Source organism: Salvia hispanica, chromosome 5 (genome assembly GCF_029641045.1).
Source record: "Salvia hispanica isolate PSC_SH4W2 chromosome 5, Shi_PSC_v1, whole genome shotgun sequence".
Taxonomy (NCBI): Eukaryota; Viridiplantae; Streptophyta; class Magnoliopsida; order Lamiales; family Lamiaceae; genus Salvia; species Salvia hispanica.
The window spans coordinates 20135802-20155370 of record NC_142696.1 but is presented as its reverse complement, the minus strand read 5'-3'; the positions used below and the strand labels follow the sequence as shown (position 1 = coordinate 20155370).

The window sequence follows — 19569 nt, the reverse complement described above, 5'->3', positions numbered from 1 at the left end:
TGTTTCGAATGGCATTTCATGTTCAATAAAATGAACAACTAATAAAATAGGTTACATGGATCAAAGTCCTCAAAGAAAGAAAACAAGGAAAGGAAAATATAAAATTTTGGGTGCACTTCGGGCCTTTTCTCCAGGCCCAAATTAGGGCCCGTTTCGAGCAGCCCGTCGGCCCAGACAACGAACCCAGGCCCGCTCGAGGTACAGCTAGGTAGTAGCCAAGATTTCTCTCTCACCTGCAAGATAAAAACAAGTTTTAATGGCTAAGGAACAAGAGTAATTAAGGGCTACTAATTGAAGAAAAGGGACAACATCTCTTTAGTTGAGAGACCAAAGACTTACCCAAAAGGGGCAAGTCCAGCCTGCAAATTCTCCACCCTAATGCAGCACCTGTTTCCCACCAGCCACAAGCAAACAATGGGAGTTAATAGCCAAGTACTAGGTACTCAAATAGAGCCAATTCTCAAGTATATCTTGCTGCAGAATCATAGTCAAAGGGGATCTCCTGCAAGATGAGAACAAAGTAGTATAACAGCCCAAATTAATTCCCCATAGTACCTCAAAAATCTGCCTATAAAAACCCTCCACACCACATATGAACCCTCTTCCACACCGCAAGAAATTTCAGCAAAACAAAGAGTTTGAGGGTGGAGCAAGTAGTGAGCAGCAACAAAGGCAGCCCATTCCTTCACTACTTCAAGAGGTAATACACCTCCACCCTTTCTCCCAATCAAATTTTCATGTCATCATATAGAGGCACCACAACTTAAGAATCACAATCAATATAACACAAGCACACCCTCTGCCCTTGTTAGAACATCATGCTAGCTCAAGAACATAGAATCATGGCTATAGGAATCTCATAACAGTAGTAGCCTTGTTAGAGCTTTAACACATAAATGGAACAAGAAGTACAATAGGCTGCCTTTATGCTCGAAATCAGTAGCACATATATGTAGAAATTCGTTCCAGGGAGCTAATGTTCCCTCCAAAAATCAACTCAATTAAACACAATCAATCGAACAAACCAGATTGAACACCCCCACGGCGGTTAATTGAAAATACAGAAAAGAACGTAACTTGGAGTAGAGAACTTATCTTCGGGGTGAGTCGGGGCTGTTCGGAGTTGTTTTGGGGACTGCCGTGGCGGTTCGAGAGTGTCTCGGCGAAGGACGGTGGCTGCCGGCTTCGTACGGGCAGCAGGGGCTGACCACGCGATGGAGGCAGCAACCGTGGCTGGAACTGTGACGTCGATTGGACGCGACGATGGCAGAAGTAGACGCCCTCTCTGGGGCGTTGAGATCCCGGCAGCGAGGCCTCGCGAAGCGGTGGCGGCGGCGCTGGTCTTCAAGGCGGACCAAGCAGCGTCTGCCTCAGCCGGAGATGCCGGCGACGACGCTGAGTCGCCGAGAACGAACGAGGGATGAACGGAGAGGGAATTGCAGAGGCGCTGTTTTTCCCCAATTTCTCGCGCGACGACAGCAGCAAGGGCTCGACGCCGGTCAATAGCTGGCGGCGTTGACGGCGAGACAGCAGCGACCCGACGAAGTGGCGGCGAACGGTGCTCCGGCGACCTGGTGGAGCGGCGATACCGCCGAGAGAGAAGAGGGAGAAGGGTTAGGGTTGTGTGTGTTTTTGATTTGAGAATTTTTGTTTGAGGGAGAGAGGCCGATGGATTAAGGGGAAGGAGTAGTGGGCCTCTTAAATTTTGTTGTTGGGCCTCTCCTTTTTAATTGTGTTGGGCTACCTTTTTTGTAATAAGTTGGGCCACCAACTAAATAAAGTATGGACTAAGAATTTAATTAAATCATGGACTCTCCTATGTTATGGATTAAATAATGGTCCGCTATTTATTTTCACGAGGATAAGTCTAACTTTCCGAATTTTAGTATAAATGCTCGAATGTTTAATTTTAAGAAATTAAGATGCGCTAACGATGAATAGACCTCGAGCCTTCTTTTTTTTTTGTGTACTTAAATAAATGGCATAGGAGGCAACACCCTCCCATTAAGCGAATAATTTTCCCAATTTAATTAAATCTACTGATTTAATTAATATTCAAGAATTCTAGAGCTTTTCTAGAAAATTAAGAGAAAGAATAAAATGACCACGCACTTAGGATGCATTCATGTTTAAGCTTAATGGATATCCCAAAATCTAATTAAGTATTATGTTATTTCCTAAAGGGGCGTCTACGAACGTCATCTAAGGCCAAGTTAAGGAAATTACGGAAGGAGCTTTAGCTTTTGAGGTGGGCATTTTGTCAAGCATGTTGTCATGCCATGTTTTGTTTTATGATTACCTATCTGCTTGGCTATGCCAATTTAAGTTAAATCGAATTCGGGTCCCAGTAGGGCCGCAAACCCTACTCGGACTAGTGTACACATAAGGGGACCGTGAGCTAACATAGGAGTTGGCCGGTCCAGTGACCGTCGTGGAATGTGGCCACATTCCCGGTTCACACAATGTTCAGATATGGTATATCCATGTTATGTGATTGCGAAATCAAAATCTTTACTAAAGGAAAAGTATTTAGTGACTCGGGTCTTTTTAGTAAAATCCCGTGATCACTCAACTGTGGCATTGACAATTTAAAATAGAACTGTTTTTGACAATGTGCCCACTGAGTATATCAAATACTCAGCCCTGCATGTTATTTTCAAATGTGCAGATTGAACGTGGACGAGGAAGCGAAGGTGTTGGGACAAGAATTTTAAATAAGTAGTTAGGTAGCCCAAAGTAGCATGTCTTCATACGTGCTATTTTGTCTTGGACTCTTCCGCTGCAATCTAGAGTTATGATCTAGAAAGTTATGAACTTAGTCTTGATACGCTGAATTCTTTTTGGCTAAGTACCCACATGCCTTTGAGACTATTATTGCTTTAAGTGATTTCACCCCTTTTTATGATGTCCCTTGATTATTGAGAATTGTTTAGTCGCGAAATAACTACGCTCACTAGCACTAGAAAGTTGTGGTCGTGACATAAAAAATTAACTGGGCCGTGCATCGCACGAGCTGTGATACTAGTTAGTATTAATGATTAACCTGTTAAAATTACATGTGCAAATTTGGATGTAAAGTTTCAGATGCACAAGTGAAGCATATCGGGTAAATCTAAGTGTCAGCCCAAGTGATGTTGTTAAATGGCCTAGGCCGACCCAGACCCGCCCTGGGACAGGAAACTTGGGTCCCGACTCAGCCCAAGCCTACAATTGGAGTGCGTTGGATTGAATTAAACATAAATTACATTATTTGTCCGTACCATATTTCTTTTTAGTTTGTCTCAATCAGCATAATCCTTTCTATATATTTTTTTAAATACAATTTTCATGTATTTTTAATTTTTTATATTAAAAACTAAAAATAGTTACTCCCTCCGTCCTCCAAATTTTATCACAGTTAGACCGGGTACGAGTTCTAAGAAATGTAATGGAAAGTGAGTTGAAAAAGTTGGTAGGATGTGGGTCCTAATTTTAAAGTATTAGTTCCATAATAAAATGTGAGTGAGAATAAGTTAGTGGAATGTGGGGTCCACTACAAAAAATGGTAAAAAGTGAAATGTGGAAAATTTTGTGAGACGGACGGAAATGAAAAAATGTGACAAAATTTCAGGGACAGAGGGAGTATATTTAAATGGTTAAACTATTTATATGATTAACTAATCCATCGGGGTGTGTTATATTTGCTAACTCACCCCTAAATTGCTAACTACAACTAAATGATAGTCATTAGATTTTTAAATTAAAGGTGAAGATCATTCAACCCTTGAGTATTAATATCATGCACAAAAAATATCAATAGGGGTATTAATGTCAATTAACTACAAAATTAGTTATAACTAACTTTTAAAAGAAATCCCAAAACTTAAATTCATATAACATATATCAAATTAAAGATAATTTTATAAGGATTCCAATGATAATCTACACGCATATGTTCCGACGTCAAAATTTGAAAAAAATTTCAAAATTTTTTAATTTTTTCGTACAGCAGATGTCAACATACTATATAAAATATGTCAATATAATACATGTAGAATGTCAATATAAGCAATTAGTTAGCAATGTGTTGACATTCTCAAAAGTATTGTGTTGATATTTTCGAAACACTATATTGACATTTTCATCCAAAACCCTAATTTGAAGTTTTCTTTTATCTTTTTCTCGATTTAATTAATAAAAATAAAAATTGCACGTGGCATATTTGTCATGACCGCACTTTGCTAAGGATAGCAAAGCCGGGAAGCCGTGACTAGGGGTGGGAGATACTGCAGTCAATCAAGGGTGTCCAAAATATAAGGGTAGCTTATTTTGTGTAAACTGAAAATGGGTCACAAACTGAAATTAGAAAAAAATGGTGACTGCTTATAGACATGAGTCATTTCAAGGTCTGAATCAAATAAACAGGTATGATAAATGCACCAAGTCAAGATGACGCCCGGAAAGATTTTCGGGCAAAGGTGCAATTAGTTGATCGAAAATTCTTTAGGGAATAAGCAAATAAATAGCACTCTCACCCTGAAAGAAAATTATGTGTGTCAAACTACGACGAGCTTAGAAATAAAATAATGAATTAGACACACGATAAACTTTGCACCACCCACCATGGAAGAATCAATATTTATCCATGATAGGTAATGCACTTTTTATTAGCACTAAATAAACCTGCAAGTATACAGAGTATATATAGTATAGCTAAAGGTTAGTACCGGATATCGAACACGGGAAAGACGAACACAAAGTGTCTATCCTCTACTAAGACTTAAATACTATCTGGAAAAACAATTGGGTTTTGAAAACATTTGAAAAACTAAAAACAATAGAAAGCATAGACCAACTAAAAAGCGAATAAAACACAGAGAAAGACGATAGAGATAAGGGAATCCCAGGGATGTGTGTTCACAGTTATGGTTATACAAAATTCCAACTACAATACCCTAGCACAGTTTATACTTTGAAAGGACGAGTCTCCTAGCTTATGCTCATGCGATACAAATGTTGATTACAAGATTAGGGTTGTCAATCATAACACGTAACTCCAAAAAGCTCCTAAGACCCTTGAAAAGTCATCACTCTCAATTAATAGTGCCGTTTTAAGGGAAGCTAACTGTAGTGTCTACTAAGTGAATCTAACTCGCTAGAACTCTGTCACAGTTATGAAGCAAGTTATATTAAATCATATATGATTGTGTCACTCAATCATGCAGCATCAAAACTACTTAGGGAAGAAACAAAGTAAAAACAAAACGGATATTAGATAGAAAAAGGAATTTGTATAACCAAAGTCGTTACTAACACATCCCCAGAATCCTATGAGTTTAGTTACACATAATTGAATAAGCTAAAAACATAGATTGAAGGGAAGACAATTTGAACATAAAACTAAAGCAAATAAAACTCGTAGGTTGAATCCTTGTCGTTCTTGATGTTCTTGAAATCCTTCTCCAACTCCTTGCACCAATGAAGTACTCTAGGTCTTGATCTCTATGAAGTATTTTGCAAGTAGAAGTTCTTTTGTTTTGATGAAGCTTGAGGTCTTATTTATAAGGGAAAGCCATGACTTGTTGTAGAAGGAAAAAATTTCCAAAATATGGTAAAACTGGGCGCAAATCTAGGGCATCTCGGATTCGCCGCCTTTCTCCGGCGGACCGCCGCACCTTGGCCGGCGGTCGCCGCATTGGACTCCAGAGAGTCTGTTCCCTCGGCGGCGAACCACCGCACATCTTCCGGCGGTCGCCGGACGAGACTTCTCTTCCAAGCACATTTTTCCGAGGCGGACCGCTGCGTTGATCTGCCCGCCGGGCGCCGGCGGTCGCCGCACCCATCCGCTGCAGTCGCCGGTCGCCGTCTGACTCCAGATTTCCAAACTTGGCGTTTTGGCTCCCTTTTTTGACTCAATTATGCACATTTCTCACAAAACACGTCAAAATACCAAAATAGACAAAATATGCAAATAATGGACGTGTAGAGTGACTTTGACATAAAAAACGGACCAAAGAATGGCCTTAAAACAATGCAAAATCCGAGCGTATCAACTCCCCCAAACATACATTTTTGTTTGTCCTCAAACAAAACAATAAAGACACCAAATAGACGCACGGGATGCACAAGGACTAGACGTCATAATTGCCTCAAAAGATGGAAGAACAATTTAAACATGTATTAACGCAATCGAATCAAGCATCGGTTATTAGTGCACTTTCATTACTAACTCGTGGAACACCTTGAATTCAAGCCCTCACATGTGGCAAACTTCCAAAGATGGGAAGTGTCCTCTCACTCTCAAAGTGTATAAGGGTAATGTGTACATAAGCACTCAAATCATGCATCATGCAAAGTTTACCATAGGCTTGCTCAAAGTCTACTCTCTCATCTACTAAATGTGATTAAGCTTCAAAAGTCCGAAAGGTCTTTATCTTTGGTTGTAATGTAGGCTCTTTGGTAGGTGATGAATATTTGGCTAAAAAGTGACTAAAAATAAAAATATCCCAAGTAGAGTAAAGATAACTCCACTTTTCTAACTCAAGGCACTTTTAACACTTCATTTATTTTTCTCCTTCAACTTACTTTCCAATCCTTTGATTTTCTTCTTCTTTTCACAACCTTTCACACTTTTTTTTTCTTTTTCTTTCTTACACATCCTTTCTTTTCTTTTCTAAGATCAAGCACATACTTGGAATTTTTCTCAACTTCACAACTTGTACTTTCTTTACATTAAGCACACTACTTTTATATTTCCCCCTTATCTCTCCAATTCCTTTACAAAATAAGATAGTAATGACTAACTAACCCAAGGAATTGTCCCATAATTTTGGCTTCCAAAGAAAGGACTTAAAGGCTCAAACTTGGGTCTGAAGGGAAAATTTTTTTTTAGAGGGTCATGGCTTTTTAGATAAAAGTAGGCTAAGAAAAGATGGTCAATCATCCTCCTAAATTGATTTAAACACTATGTAAACTTAGGCAAGATTAGGAGCAAGTTCTAGAAACATATACATGCATGCAGATAAATCACACAAGAATAAATTTTTGGCTCAAATCCTCACAAGGTATAAGCATGATTCAAGGCGAACAAACAATTCACTAATTATGCACCTTTTTACCAAACCATCAAATCAAAACGTTAAACCATACTTAAACATTAGATGGAATGTAATATCATCGGCAACTCGATCTAAAGTATGTCCCTAAGTATGCGTGTTTCTAAGTTCTTCATGTTGAGTTCACGACATGGATTCAAGAAAACATTTTTAGAACACAAAATTCACCTATGGGGTTTTTGAAAATAAAAGCAAAAACTAAACTCATGGTCCACCACTTCATCCCCCCAAACTTATTTACAACAAAGTGTAAAATAAGTTTGCAGAGTTGGTAGGGACGTGAGTGAACTACTGAAAAAAAAACGTACCTTGAAAATTCTCGCGTTGAGGCTTGACCGGGCGAAAGTTGAGAAACTTCGGAAAAATCACGCTGGAAAAAAAATACGCCCAAGCGGCGGCCCGCACGTCAACAGAAACTACCAGCGAGCAGGTGACGGACCGCCGCTTCGCATGCGGCGGTCGCCGCGGAGAGGTCAGAGCCTGCGAAAAAAAAAATTCAATGCACAAAATTAAACTAAAACTAACAATTCTTAACTTACGGCAAAAATTGTCAAAAAAAAGGTTGGGTTGCCTCCCAACAAGCGCTTATTTTTCCTCTTTAGCTTGACGTTCTTTGAAGTTCATGAGTTATCCCCCATCGTGAGGATTCCTTTGGTATGACTTTGTACCAACAATCTTAGTCTCTGCCACCGCAAATGGAACCAACTTGTTGAGAACTTTCTTCCACCATTTGAATTTTCCATTCGAGGTTTTGATCACGTAGATTTCGGGGTCATCGTGAGGTGGATTCTTCTTCCTCTTCTTTCTCTTGGGCTTTTCCTGCAGGTAGGCTTAGTAGGATTAGGCTCGCCCTTTTTAGGAGCTTGAGGCAAAGTGTTAACAATGAAAATAGTAGGGTTAGAAAGATCTTCCTCTCCAAATGGATCATAAGGCTTAGACAAATCGGTCACCATGACCTCCCTGCAATCATGCTCCATCTTAGCTTGTTTCGCCTCTTCATACTTAAGCATCGCGCTTTCGATGTTGTAGGTCGACTTTCCTCCATGGTCACTTATCGTGGTTTCTCCTCTACCTACATCATAAGAGCTTTGCATGTGGCTAGAAAATTTCTGCCTAAAATTAGAGGAACTTGTTTATCAACTTTCATGTCAAAAACAAAGAAATCGGCAGGGAATATTAAGTCATCAACCTTTACTAACACATCCTCGATTACCCCTACCGCATTTACCGCAGTGTTATCGACCATCCTTAAGCAGGTATCTGTGGATTTGAGCGGCCCGATGTTGAGCTTCTCGTAGTACTCCAATGGCATTATGTTGACGCTAGCTCCAAGATCACAAAGAGCCTTGTCTACCTTACCATTCCCAATGGAACAACGAATGATGAATTGTCCAGGGTCCCTTTGCTTGACAGTCCTTTGCTTTTGGATGATATCACTACAGTGAAGAGGTAGCTTTAGATCAGATTTCTGGAGCTTTTGCTTTTTCATCATCGCCTCTCTCAAGAGCTTGGCATACCTAGGTATTTCCTGCAATGCATCAACAAGGGGGAGGTTAGTATGACATTTACAGAACATATTTAAAAATTATCGGAATTGCTCTTCAAGCTTGAACGGCTTCCTCGGCTGGAAGGGGAGTACAATCCCGTTGTGCCGCACGAGTTCCTTCTTGGTGGGCGCCTCTGCCTCTTCAGTGGCGGGCCGCTGCGGTGTTTGCGGCGGTCCGCCAGGCGTCGAGCAGTCCCCAATACTCGTTCCAGAGGTGTTGGCTTCATCCTTGTTGATATCGACAACCTTGGCAACAGCCTTGCCTTTATCCTCCACTGCCTTCTTTTGGAATTGATCCATTTGTAACTTAATGATGGACACAGTGGAGACAACAGTGTTTAACCCAGATTCAAGCTTGGTCAGTCTTTCCTCTACAACTCCCATCTTGGTCTCGTTGTTCTTTCTATCCTCTAACATTAGCTCCAAGATCTTTTGGATGCCAGCCTCATATTTGTCTTCCTTGGTAGGTGGCTCCACTCCTTTCTCTTTCCCTAGATTGAACCCTGCATGAGATTGGACAAAATTATGATTATTAGCATGAGATACATGTGGATGTGGGTGATTTCCATTATAATTATTAAAATTACCACCCCCTGATTAGGGCGATAGTTATTATTATAAAGCCTATTGGGGATCACCCCCATTGTGGACATATTTGACATCTTTGATGACATTCCCCTCTTTGCCTGGAGCTTCTAATTTTTCAAGTCTTGCTCTGATGAATGCCAATTCTTGGGATGTCTCATTCCCACATGGTTTCTTCACTGCATCTAGCCTTTCAGCTTTGTGTTTTTCCTTAGACCAACCTTGACTGTTTGCGGCTAATTCATCTATTACCTCCATAGCAGCAACTTCTCCTTTCCTCAAGGATCCCCCATTCGCCCCTGAATCCAACAAACTAGAGATTTTTTCGTTAAACCCATTATAAATGATTCCTACCTGATGGTCTATTCCAAAACCATGGTTTGGGCACTTGCGGAGAAGAGCTTTGAAACGTGCGAGAGCTTCATATAGAGACTTATTAGATCCCTGCATGAATTGAAAGATCTCACACTTAAGCTTTAGGATGGTGCCAGGCGGGTAGTGCTTGTCGAGAAAGAGCACCACTAGATCCTTCCAATTGGTGGTTTTATCTGCAGGCAGACAATCATACCATTCTTTAGCAGCATCAGTCAATGAAAAGGGAAAAAGTCTTACCCTCACAATACCATCATCAACACCATTGATCTTGATTGTATTAGCTATTTCCACGAACTTGGTGAGATGTCGATTTGCGTCCTCGGTGTCTCTTCCTGCGAAGGCATTTTGTTCAACCCTATTGATTAAGGGTATCCCCAACTTGAAGTTGTTGGCCTCTATCTGCGGACCTGCAGGAATATCCACAATGTTACCATGACTAAACATATTCAAGAATGGAACTACCTCCCTTGCTCGTTTTTCTTTTCAGCTTTTGCCCGAGCTCTCTCTTCTCGCATCTCTTCCACCTCCTTTGAGAGGGCGATGAGAAGATCGTGGTTGGTAGGCTCCGCCATCTTATTATCTCAAGACACGCAAATCTGCACAACCTGCAGAAACTAAAAAAAAGAAAAATAAAAAATAAAAATAAGAACGAAAATTAAAATATAATTAAAAAAAATGAACGCAGTAAAATCCAAAGTAGTAAAATTATCCGTTTGAAGATATCACTCCAAAGTGAATTGTCTTCCCCGGCAACGGCGCCAAAAACTTGATGCACTTTTTATTAGCACTAAATAAACCTGCAAGTATACAGAGTATATATAGTATAGCTAAAGGTTAGTACTGGATATCGAACATGGGGAAGACGAACACAAAGTGTCTATCCTCTACTAAGACTCAAATGCTATCTGGAAAAACAATTGGGTTTTAAAAACTTTTGAAAACTAAAAACAATAGAAAGCATAGACCAACTAAAAAGCGAATAAGACGATAGAGATAAGGGAATCCCAGGGATGTGTGTTCACAGTTATGGTTATACAAAATTCCAACTACAATACCCTAGCACAGTTTATACTTTGAAAGGACGAGTCTCCTAGCTTATGCTCATGCGATACAAATGTTGATTACAAGATTAGGGTTGTCAATCATAACACGTAACTCCAAAAAGCTCCTAAGACCCTTGAAAAGTCCCCACTCTCAATTAACAGTGCCATTTTAAGGGAAGCTAACTGTAGTGTCTACTAAGTGAATCTAACTCGCTAAAACTGTGTCACAGTTATGAAGCATGTTATATTAAATCATACATGATTGTGTCACTCAATCATGCAGCATCAAAACTACTTAGGGAAGAAACAAAGTAAAAACAAAACGGATATTAGATAGAAAAAGGAATTTGTATAACCAAAGTCGTTACTAACACAGACCTAGAATCCTATGAGTTTAGTTACACATAATTGAATAAGCTAAAAACATAGATTGAAGGGAAGACAATTTGAACATAAAACTAAAGCAAATAAAACCCGTGGGTTGAATCCTTGTCGTTCTTGATGTTCTTGAAATCCTTCTCCAACTCCTTGCACCAATGAAGTACTCTAGGTCTTGATCTCTATGAAGTATTTTGCAAATAGAAATTCTTTCTTTTGATGAAGCTTGATGTCTTATTTATAAGGGAAAGCCATGACTTGTTGTAGAAGGAAAAAATCTCCAAAATATGGTAAAACTGGGCGCAAATCTAGGGCTTCTCGGATTTTCCGCCTTTCTCCGGCGGGCCGACGCACCTTGGCCGGCGGTCGCCGCATTGGACTCCATAGAGTCTGTTCCCCCGGCGGCAGACCGCCGCACATCTTCCGGCGGTCGCCGGACGAGACTTCTCTTCCAAGCACATTTTTTACGAGGCGGACCGCTGCGTTGATCTGCTCGCCGGGCGCCGGCCGTCGCCGCACACATCCGCGGTGGTCGCCGGTCGCCGTCTGACTCCAGATTTCTACACTTGGTGTTTTGGCTCCCTTTTTTTGGCTCAATTATGCACATTTCTCACAAAACACGTCAAAATACCAAAATAGACAAAATATGCAAATAATGGACGTGTAGAGTGACTTTGACATAAAAAAACGGACCAAATAATGACCTTAAAACAGTGCAAAATCCGAGCGTATCAATAGGGTAGAGAAATCTAGTGGGATGGTATGAAAAGGAGCATCCATGAATTCTTGGAAAAGGTGTAACAAAGGACTTTGTGGCATGTTTGCCCAAACTCAATTTAAGAATTATTGTTATGTGGGTAATCATTGATCATCACATCCAATTGAGATCCAGGATCACCTCGAGACTTTGAAAAGCTTTCAGAAGGAACTAGGCACTAAACTAAATTTTTAACACAACATTTCACTCAAAACAGACAAACAATCGAAAAGAAAACTTCAAACCTGGAGGCTATGCTAAGGGAAATCATGTATGGCAGAGGAAACAATTGGAAATCTGTCTTGCCCCTTGAAAAAAAAAAAAAATTTTTTTTGCATACAACAATAGTAATCAGGCGACCATTTATACGACACTTTACGTGGCACTATATGGGAGACTATATGAAAAAAATATAATGCCCTCACCACTTTACTGGGATGAAGGTCAAAACTATTGACTAAAATCATTTTCGTAATCTACAAGGGCGGTCAAAACTATGTCCGACGACTATAGTTGGAAATCATGGCTCCATAGTGTTCTCGGCCCGTTATAATGATCATCCTTGAAACACTTTATTTTTCTCTTTATTAGACAAGTCTAAGTTCTTTAACTAGATTTGAATCATATTCTCTGACCATGTACAAATACATTGTTCAATTGATTCGAAGGTACTATCTTTTGTTATAACTGGATTGTCACCTAGGGTAGTGGCACCCAGATTGTTCACTTTTGTGTGGACATAGAAGAGGGGTATCTAATTCCTAAAATTTTCTAGCAATATCCTTCGTTGTTGAAGTTCGTATTATGTTCTAAAAGGAATGCATAACTTAAAAGAATCTAAGTTCTTGAAAACATTAATTTTCCTTTATTTATGACATAATTCATGGCCTGACTCAAAATGCGACATTTTTTTTTATTACTAACTTTCTCTTTCTGATTACGTACTTTTTATATTCATGACTCGGAAAAGCGAGAAATGTTATAATTGTTCTTCTGTGTTCAAATCTATACAATGTTCTTAGGAGGAACTCATAACTTAAAATTCTAAGTTCTTGGAAATTTCTAATCTTCCCTTACATGCAATGTGATTCATGAATTTACGCGAAAAGATATATTCTTTCAAAAATCCTTTCTTTTCTTAATCGAGAAAATATTCCCTCCTTTTTTGTAATAACTTGCAAAGATACGTATATTTTCCATTTGCACCATTCACTACATCTACTTGAAAGAAAATGTAACTCATCCCTTCATCATTTAAAGTCTTTACTCGATAAAAACACATCAACTATTTTCTCAAACCCTTTACTCGATAAAGAAACATAATCTCCTTTCTCAAAATTTCCAAACTCTTTATTGAAAGTAACAAATTACTCTTTTCTTTATAACTCACACTTTCAACTCTTTCTTCTGAGTATCTACTCGATAGAACTCATCTTTCTCTAAAGTCTCATTTTTTTCCATCGCTTGAAACAACTTCCTCATAAAACTCATTATCTCTTTCTCTAAAATCTCATATTTTCATACCGGACCCGTTCATTTGAACATCTCTACTTCACTTTTAAAAGAAAGAACAAATTACCTTTTCCCTCGTTGAGCAGGTTTGGTGGGAATGCTTAGAGTTCGTTTACTAATTAGATAGTCTAGTGGAACAAGTCTAGACTAGTAACTGAAAAGAGACTCTTGGGTTCAGAGCATCAAAGGAACGGCTCTGATACCACTCTGTCACGACCGCACTTTGCTAAGGATAGCAAAGCCGGGAAGCCGTGACTAGGGGTGGGAGATAAGAAGAGAGGGACAGAAAGGGGATGAATAGAAAGGGGATGAATAGTGACTCAATACTCATTAATAAAGTGGAAACAACTTCAAATTAACTCTTGATCACCTGAACTTGAAAGAAAATCTTACATTTTATAATTATCAGAGCAACAGTCAATGTCATCTAGAACCTTAGTACGCAGCGGAATGAACACGGTCACATGTAAGGAGACATGCACCGCCAAGAGGCTCTACTTAAAATAAAAAGGATTTCATCAACTCAACATTCTCCACCGTCATTGCTCAACCTGCACATTTAGAAATATATGTAGGGTCGAGTATAAAAATACTCAGTGAACACAATGCCGAAATGTACATACATAAAATGAAAATATTGTCATGCCATCACAGTAACACTCGAGAGTTTTCTCTTAAAAGGCCCGAGCTTACTAAATTCTTTGTGAGCTAAAGTTCGACTGATCAGTCTAAGTTCTTTCTGTACTTCTGCCATATCTGAACACCAAGTGCCGTGGAGATGGTGCTCTCCCACGGTCACCTACATCTTTCTCCAGCGGGGGAGGTGGCCACCTCCCAACGGCCTCCACTATATCATCTTTGTGCCGTGGAAGGTGGCCACCTTCCAACGGTCACCTGTGTACACTAATCCGAGTAGGGACACCACCCTCACTCGGACCCGAATTCGATTCTTACGTTCCAACCAAACAGATAGGCTTCATACACATAAAATAAATCATTTATGGCTAGACAACATCATTTGTATAACTAAATATCATCTCAAAAATAATTTGTAATTTTTACCCACATTAGTATGTAGGATAGAAAAATTCACTCTTTCGTTTAATTTCCTTAACTTGAATTTCTCGCTCCGACTTTAACTTGCACAGATAACCTTTTTAAAAACACCAAATATAATATAAAATACTAATCAGACTTAAATAAATTCTTGAACCTTAATAGGAATGCATGCCTCATAATTAATTATCTTTTCTTATTTCACTTACCTTTAAGGAATTTCTAAAACTCATTTGTTATTGGATGATTCTTCTACCACTATTCTCGGGCTTCGATTAAATTGGTATTTCATACACTACTACAAATTTTACGCAGAGCTATGACAACTCGGATCGCAACTAATTATTTTAGCTTGCTTAGTCAATTTATTCTTCCGTCCAAAATTAAAATTTTGGAATTGGGCCTCTACAAATTATGTACTGCAAAAACCAATTAATTAGAAGTTGGGCTTGGATTTATTTCTTACCATAGTTTAGCCCAATAAATAAAATGCTAGCCCAATCAATTAAACCAAAACCCATATGCAAAGACCCCATTTCATCTTCCTCACTCCCAACCCAAATTGACGTGAGGGAACTCCTCCTTCTTAGGGCTGGGTCGATACGATATATCGTATCAAAAATTTTGTTTCGTTATCATACCGAAAATATCGATATGAAAGAATTTCATATCGTTATTGTTTCGAAAGTTTCGGTATACCGTATTTCGGTATACCGAAATTTCGATATGGAAAAAAACTATACCGTTACCGTTTCAAAATTTCGGTATATCGTACCGAACTTCGGTATACCGTTCTGAACGGTATATCGATATTTCGTATGATATACCGAAATTTTATACCATTTCGAATACCTGTATACCAAAAAATATAATTTCAAAACCGAAAAATAAAACCAAAATTAATATAATTTTAACATAATAAAATAAACGTTGTCCACATCTTCATAATCAAAAAATATATAATTAAGTTATATGGATATATTTATGATTTAAACTTTTAATCTTAAAAAATAAATTGTATTATTATTATTATTATTATTATTATTATTATTATTATTATTATTATTATTATTATCATCATCATCATCATCATCATCATCATCATCATCATCATCATCATCATCATCATCATCATCATCATCATCATCATCATCATCATCATCATCATCATCGGTATAAACGGTATAAACGATATGTATCGATAATTCGATACTTATTGATTTTCGATATATTTCGGTATATCGATAATATCGATATATATCGTATATTCGATATAAAACGGTATACCGTGGTATAAGAAAATTCATATCGTTATCATACCGAAAACTTTCGATACGGTATTATATCGTACCGAAAGTTTCGGTATACCGAAAATTCGATATTTTTCGATATTTTTCAATACGATACGATCGATATACCGTTTTTTCGGTATATTTACCCAGCCCTACTCCTTCTCACTACCTATTGCTGCCGCCGCCCCCAGCTCAGCGCCGCCTCCCGCCGTCCGCCTCCGGCGGCGCCCCTCTTCTCTTCTCCTCTCCGTCCCCTCCCCTCTCTCTCTTTCTCCCCTTTAAAATCTCTCCCTCTCTCGGATCTGTTACGCCGCCGTCGCGGCCCTCCATCTCTCCCTCTCGGATTCCACCGCCGTCTCCGTCATGCACCGCCTCAACCGCCGAACTCCCAAAAGGTAAGGATTGATTTATTATTCTTCCCTTTTATTTCATTTTCTAAGGATTTATAATCTTAGATCTCAAAGTTTTGGAATTTAACTTGTAGACTTGTAGAGGTGGTGAAATCAGTGACGAATCGGGGTGTGGGGCTGCCACCGTCGGCGACGGCGTGCCGAAACTCAGTCGCCGGAAATCCGGCAGATTTGATTCTTAAGATGAGTTCTTAACTTGTGCTTACTGTTGTTGTAGAACTTGGTTTATCTATTTTATGAATTCGATGAAAAGGAGTTATAAGAATTGTTGGCGGTATGTTTATGAAGTTCACTACTTTAGTATGAAATTTGTGTGTTTAATGGTACTATATGAGGGAAAAAGTTACCTGCATGATTATCGATAATCATGCTTGCTTTGGTGCTCAAGGTTTTCTGCGTGGAAGTGATTGTAGATTGTACATTGGTGGAAACTTTGGGACTAAATTTTATGATAAAGGTAACTAAGCAGGAGGTGGATGAGGGTATTCAAGCAGGAGGTGGTAGAGGATGGCTACGTGGCTTGAATGGGAGGAGAGTAATCGAGCATGAAGAAGGTGGAGGAAAGCTATTCCAACTTATGTAAAGGGGGACATTTGGGCTTCAAGAAGAAATTCTTTTAGTGATTTGGGTTTTTTAAGAATGGGCTCTAAAATAATGTAGTTTTTCTTTTTAATTTAGGCCCACAAGAAATAAATTCTTTTATTTCTAATATGTTTTATTTCTTGAATTTTAATTTATTACATAAAATTTACAATTTGTACTTTCGTGGCATGCTATGTACTAAACATGAATTACGCCTCCTCTCGATCGATTGCAAACATGTAATACTCCTTTAATTTTTAAAAAGGAATGGAGATTAAATGAAAATAATAAAAATTCGGACACCCATTTGACGCCTTTTCAAGATCAACTAAAAAGATAAGAAAGATTCGGGATGCTACAATATTGTAGACCACACTTTTTCTAAAATCCTATGGCCTTAAATTAGTTGTAGTTAGCAATTAAATAATGAGTTGACAATTGACCACTCCCCTAATACATAATAGTTAAGCAAAACTTATCTATAATAGCTTCAAATTCAAAACAGTTTTGAACCTCTGTCTCATAATAAATACTCCCTCCGTCCCAAAGAAGATGACCCCTTTCTTGGGCGGCACGAGATTTTATGCAAATTTATTTTGTGTGTTGAGAGGAGAGAGTAAAGTAAGAGAGATGTAATAAAGTAGAGATAAATGTGTTTCCATTTTAAGTAATGGGTCATCTTAGTTGGGACAAACTAAAAAGGAAAGTGGGTCATCTTCAATGGGACGGAGGGAGTATCACATTTTCCTTTTTAGCTTGTCCTATAAAAAATGATACATTTTCTTTTTTCGAAAAAAGTCCCCTATCACATTAATATAAATATACACTATTATATCTCTCCACTTATACACAAAACATCCCCTAAAATATTGTGTCATTATCCAAGTGTGTCATCTATTATGGAACCAAAGGAATAAGGAGTATAAAGTATACCACGGGCTACACTAGGGTTTCTACCTGTTACTGTTTTGATCAACTCGAGGCTGCGACATCATCTAAGAGCATCCACAATGGATGCCCGATCGCGCACCCGATCGGCCGAGATCGGGCTCGGGCGTGGTCGGGCATCCATTGCAGCCCTCGGTCACGCCCGAGCGCGACCGATAGTTCGGTCGCGCCCGATCCCGAGCCCGATCGATCGGGCGTGAGATCGGGCGCCCATTGCAGAGGCGCGCCCGATCACGCCCGAGCCCGATCACGCGTTTGTGATTTTTTTTTTTTTTTTCTTTTTCAATTCTATAAATATACCTTCATTTCACTCATTTTTCACACAACTCCCACACATCTCTCTCAACTCTCTCTCCATAGCAATATCTCTTTCACTCATTTTTCCAAAATGTTTCCCGGGGAAGATATTGGTCGGTCTATGGAACGCGCAATGTTTGCTTTCGGGAACCAGATTCTCGCCGGTATTCGTGCAATACATGAGCAAGAGCAAGCCGAACAGCAGGCCCAAGAGCAGGTCCCGAGGCCCATCTGCCGACGGACATCCATCCGTCGAGAGCATGTCCTAGCTCATCAACGTCTGTTCGAGGACTACTTCGCCGAACATCCCCGGTGGGGCGCGCCGGTTTTTCGCCGACGGTTTAGGATGCGGCGAGAGTTGTTTCTCCAGATTGTTCACGCGTTGGAGGCGCGCGACGAGTACTTCCAGTGGCGGGAAGATGCGGCCCATAGAAAGGGTCCATCCCCGCTGACGAAGTGCACTGTTGCGCTTCGTCAGTTGGCATACGGCACTACGGTGGACATGTTCGACGAGTATCTTCACGTCGGGGATACAACTGGCCGGGAGTGTCTGGTCAATTTTTGTGCGGGCGTTATTGACGCCTTCGGCGCCACATATTTGCGCAAGCCGAATGCCCAAGACTGGCAGGACCTGCTGCGGATGCACGATACGGTGCACGACTTTCCTGGAATGTTAGGGAGTATTGATTGTATGCATTGGGAGTGGAAGAATTGTCCTGCAGCGTGGAGAGGCCAATTCACCAGTGGGTATAAGGGTACCCACCCGACGATGATCCTTGAAGCAATCGTTGACCACAGTCTTTGGATTTGGCATGCTCACTTTGGCGTGACGGGGTCCAACAACGACATCAATGTGCTGAACTCGTCCAGTCTCTTCACCGAGCAATGCAATGGCAACGGTCCGGTTATCAGCTTCACTGCCAACGGACGACAACATCATATGGGGTACTACTTAGCCGACGACATTTACCCGAGATGGCCAGTTTTCTTGAAGACGATCTCTTGTCTAACGGGTGCGAGGAGAGAGTTTTTTGCGGCAAAGCAGGAGGTTGCACGGAAGGACGTAGAGCGAGGATTCGGTGTGCTTCAAGCGCGTTGGGGAATAGTGAAAGGCCCGGCTCGTTCCTGGTACAAGCATCATATCGCCAATGTCATGTACGCGTGCATCATCTTGCACAACATGATTATTCACGACGAAGGTCGTGCAGCTAGCCAGTGGTCCGACGATGAAGCCGCTCCGAGCGCAGGTCATGCAACCCCGCCGGTTGTTCGAGGTTTACCCTATGGACTCAGTGAGAGATTACAAGCTCAGGAGAGCATGCGCAACCAACAAGCTCATCTTGATCTCATGAACGACATGATTGAAGAAGTTTGAATACGTAGTGGTTGTTGAAATTGTACCTCTTTTTTGTAACTTAAAAAAAAAAATTAAATAATGTATGTGTTTTGCTAGTTCTTTAATTTAGAAGTCTAATTTTGCTATTTATAATTGGTAAACATAAAAAAAATTAAAACTAAAATTGAAATGAGAAATGGATAATAGATAGGGCATGTACTAGGACTCCACCATTGCAGAAAGATGGGACATGCTGACGTGGCAATCACTAGGGCTCTCATTGGGGCATGCACTAGGGCATCCATTGTGGATGCTCTAAAGGGCACGCATATCTCTAAAGGGAGTATGCTAATCTGTC

At 39.9% G+C, this 19569-nt stretch overlaps 1 protein-coding gene, 2 long non-coding RNA genes and 1 pseudogene across 3 annotated transcripts; 2 read left to right on the top strand and 2 right to left on the bottom strand.

The window, feature by feature from the left end:
• LOC148926425 (uncharacterized) lies at positions 1-1620 on the bottom strand. Its single transcript, XR_016130967.1, has 2 exons — positions 340-1620; positions 1-233 (listed from the first exon to the last, which is right to left on the bottom strand). It is a non-coding gene; the product is annotated as an uncharacterized LOC148926425 (long non-coding RNA).
• A 6229-nt stretch (positions 1621-7849) lies between these two features.
• LOC148926424 (uncharacterized) lies at positions 7850-8583 on the bottom strand (annotated as a pseudogene).
• A 7089-nt stretch (positions 8584-15672) lies between these two features.
• On the top strand, positions 15673-16757 carry LOC148926423 (uncharacterized). The gene is made up of 2 exons (XR_016130221.1): positions 15673-16033; positions 16123-16757. It is a non-coding gene; the product is annotated as an uncharacterized LOC148926423 (long non-coding RNA).
• A 1887-nt stretch (positions 16758-18644) lies between these two features.
• Positions 18645-19250, top strand: LOC148926422 (uncharacterized). The gene has a single exon (XM_089059127.1). It carries the CDS (start codon positions 18645-18647, stop codon positions 19248-19250), a length of 606 nt encoding a protein of 201 aa, XP_088915253.1.
• The last annotated feature ends 319 nt before the right edge of the window (positions 19251-19569 follow it).

What these genes read in the sequence shown, in the direction of transcription:
- LOC148926422 (XM_089059127.1), top strand. Translation starts at nt 18,645, where the DNA reads ATGATCCTTGAAGCAATCGTTGACCACAGTCTTTGGATTTGGCATGCT.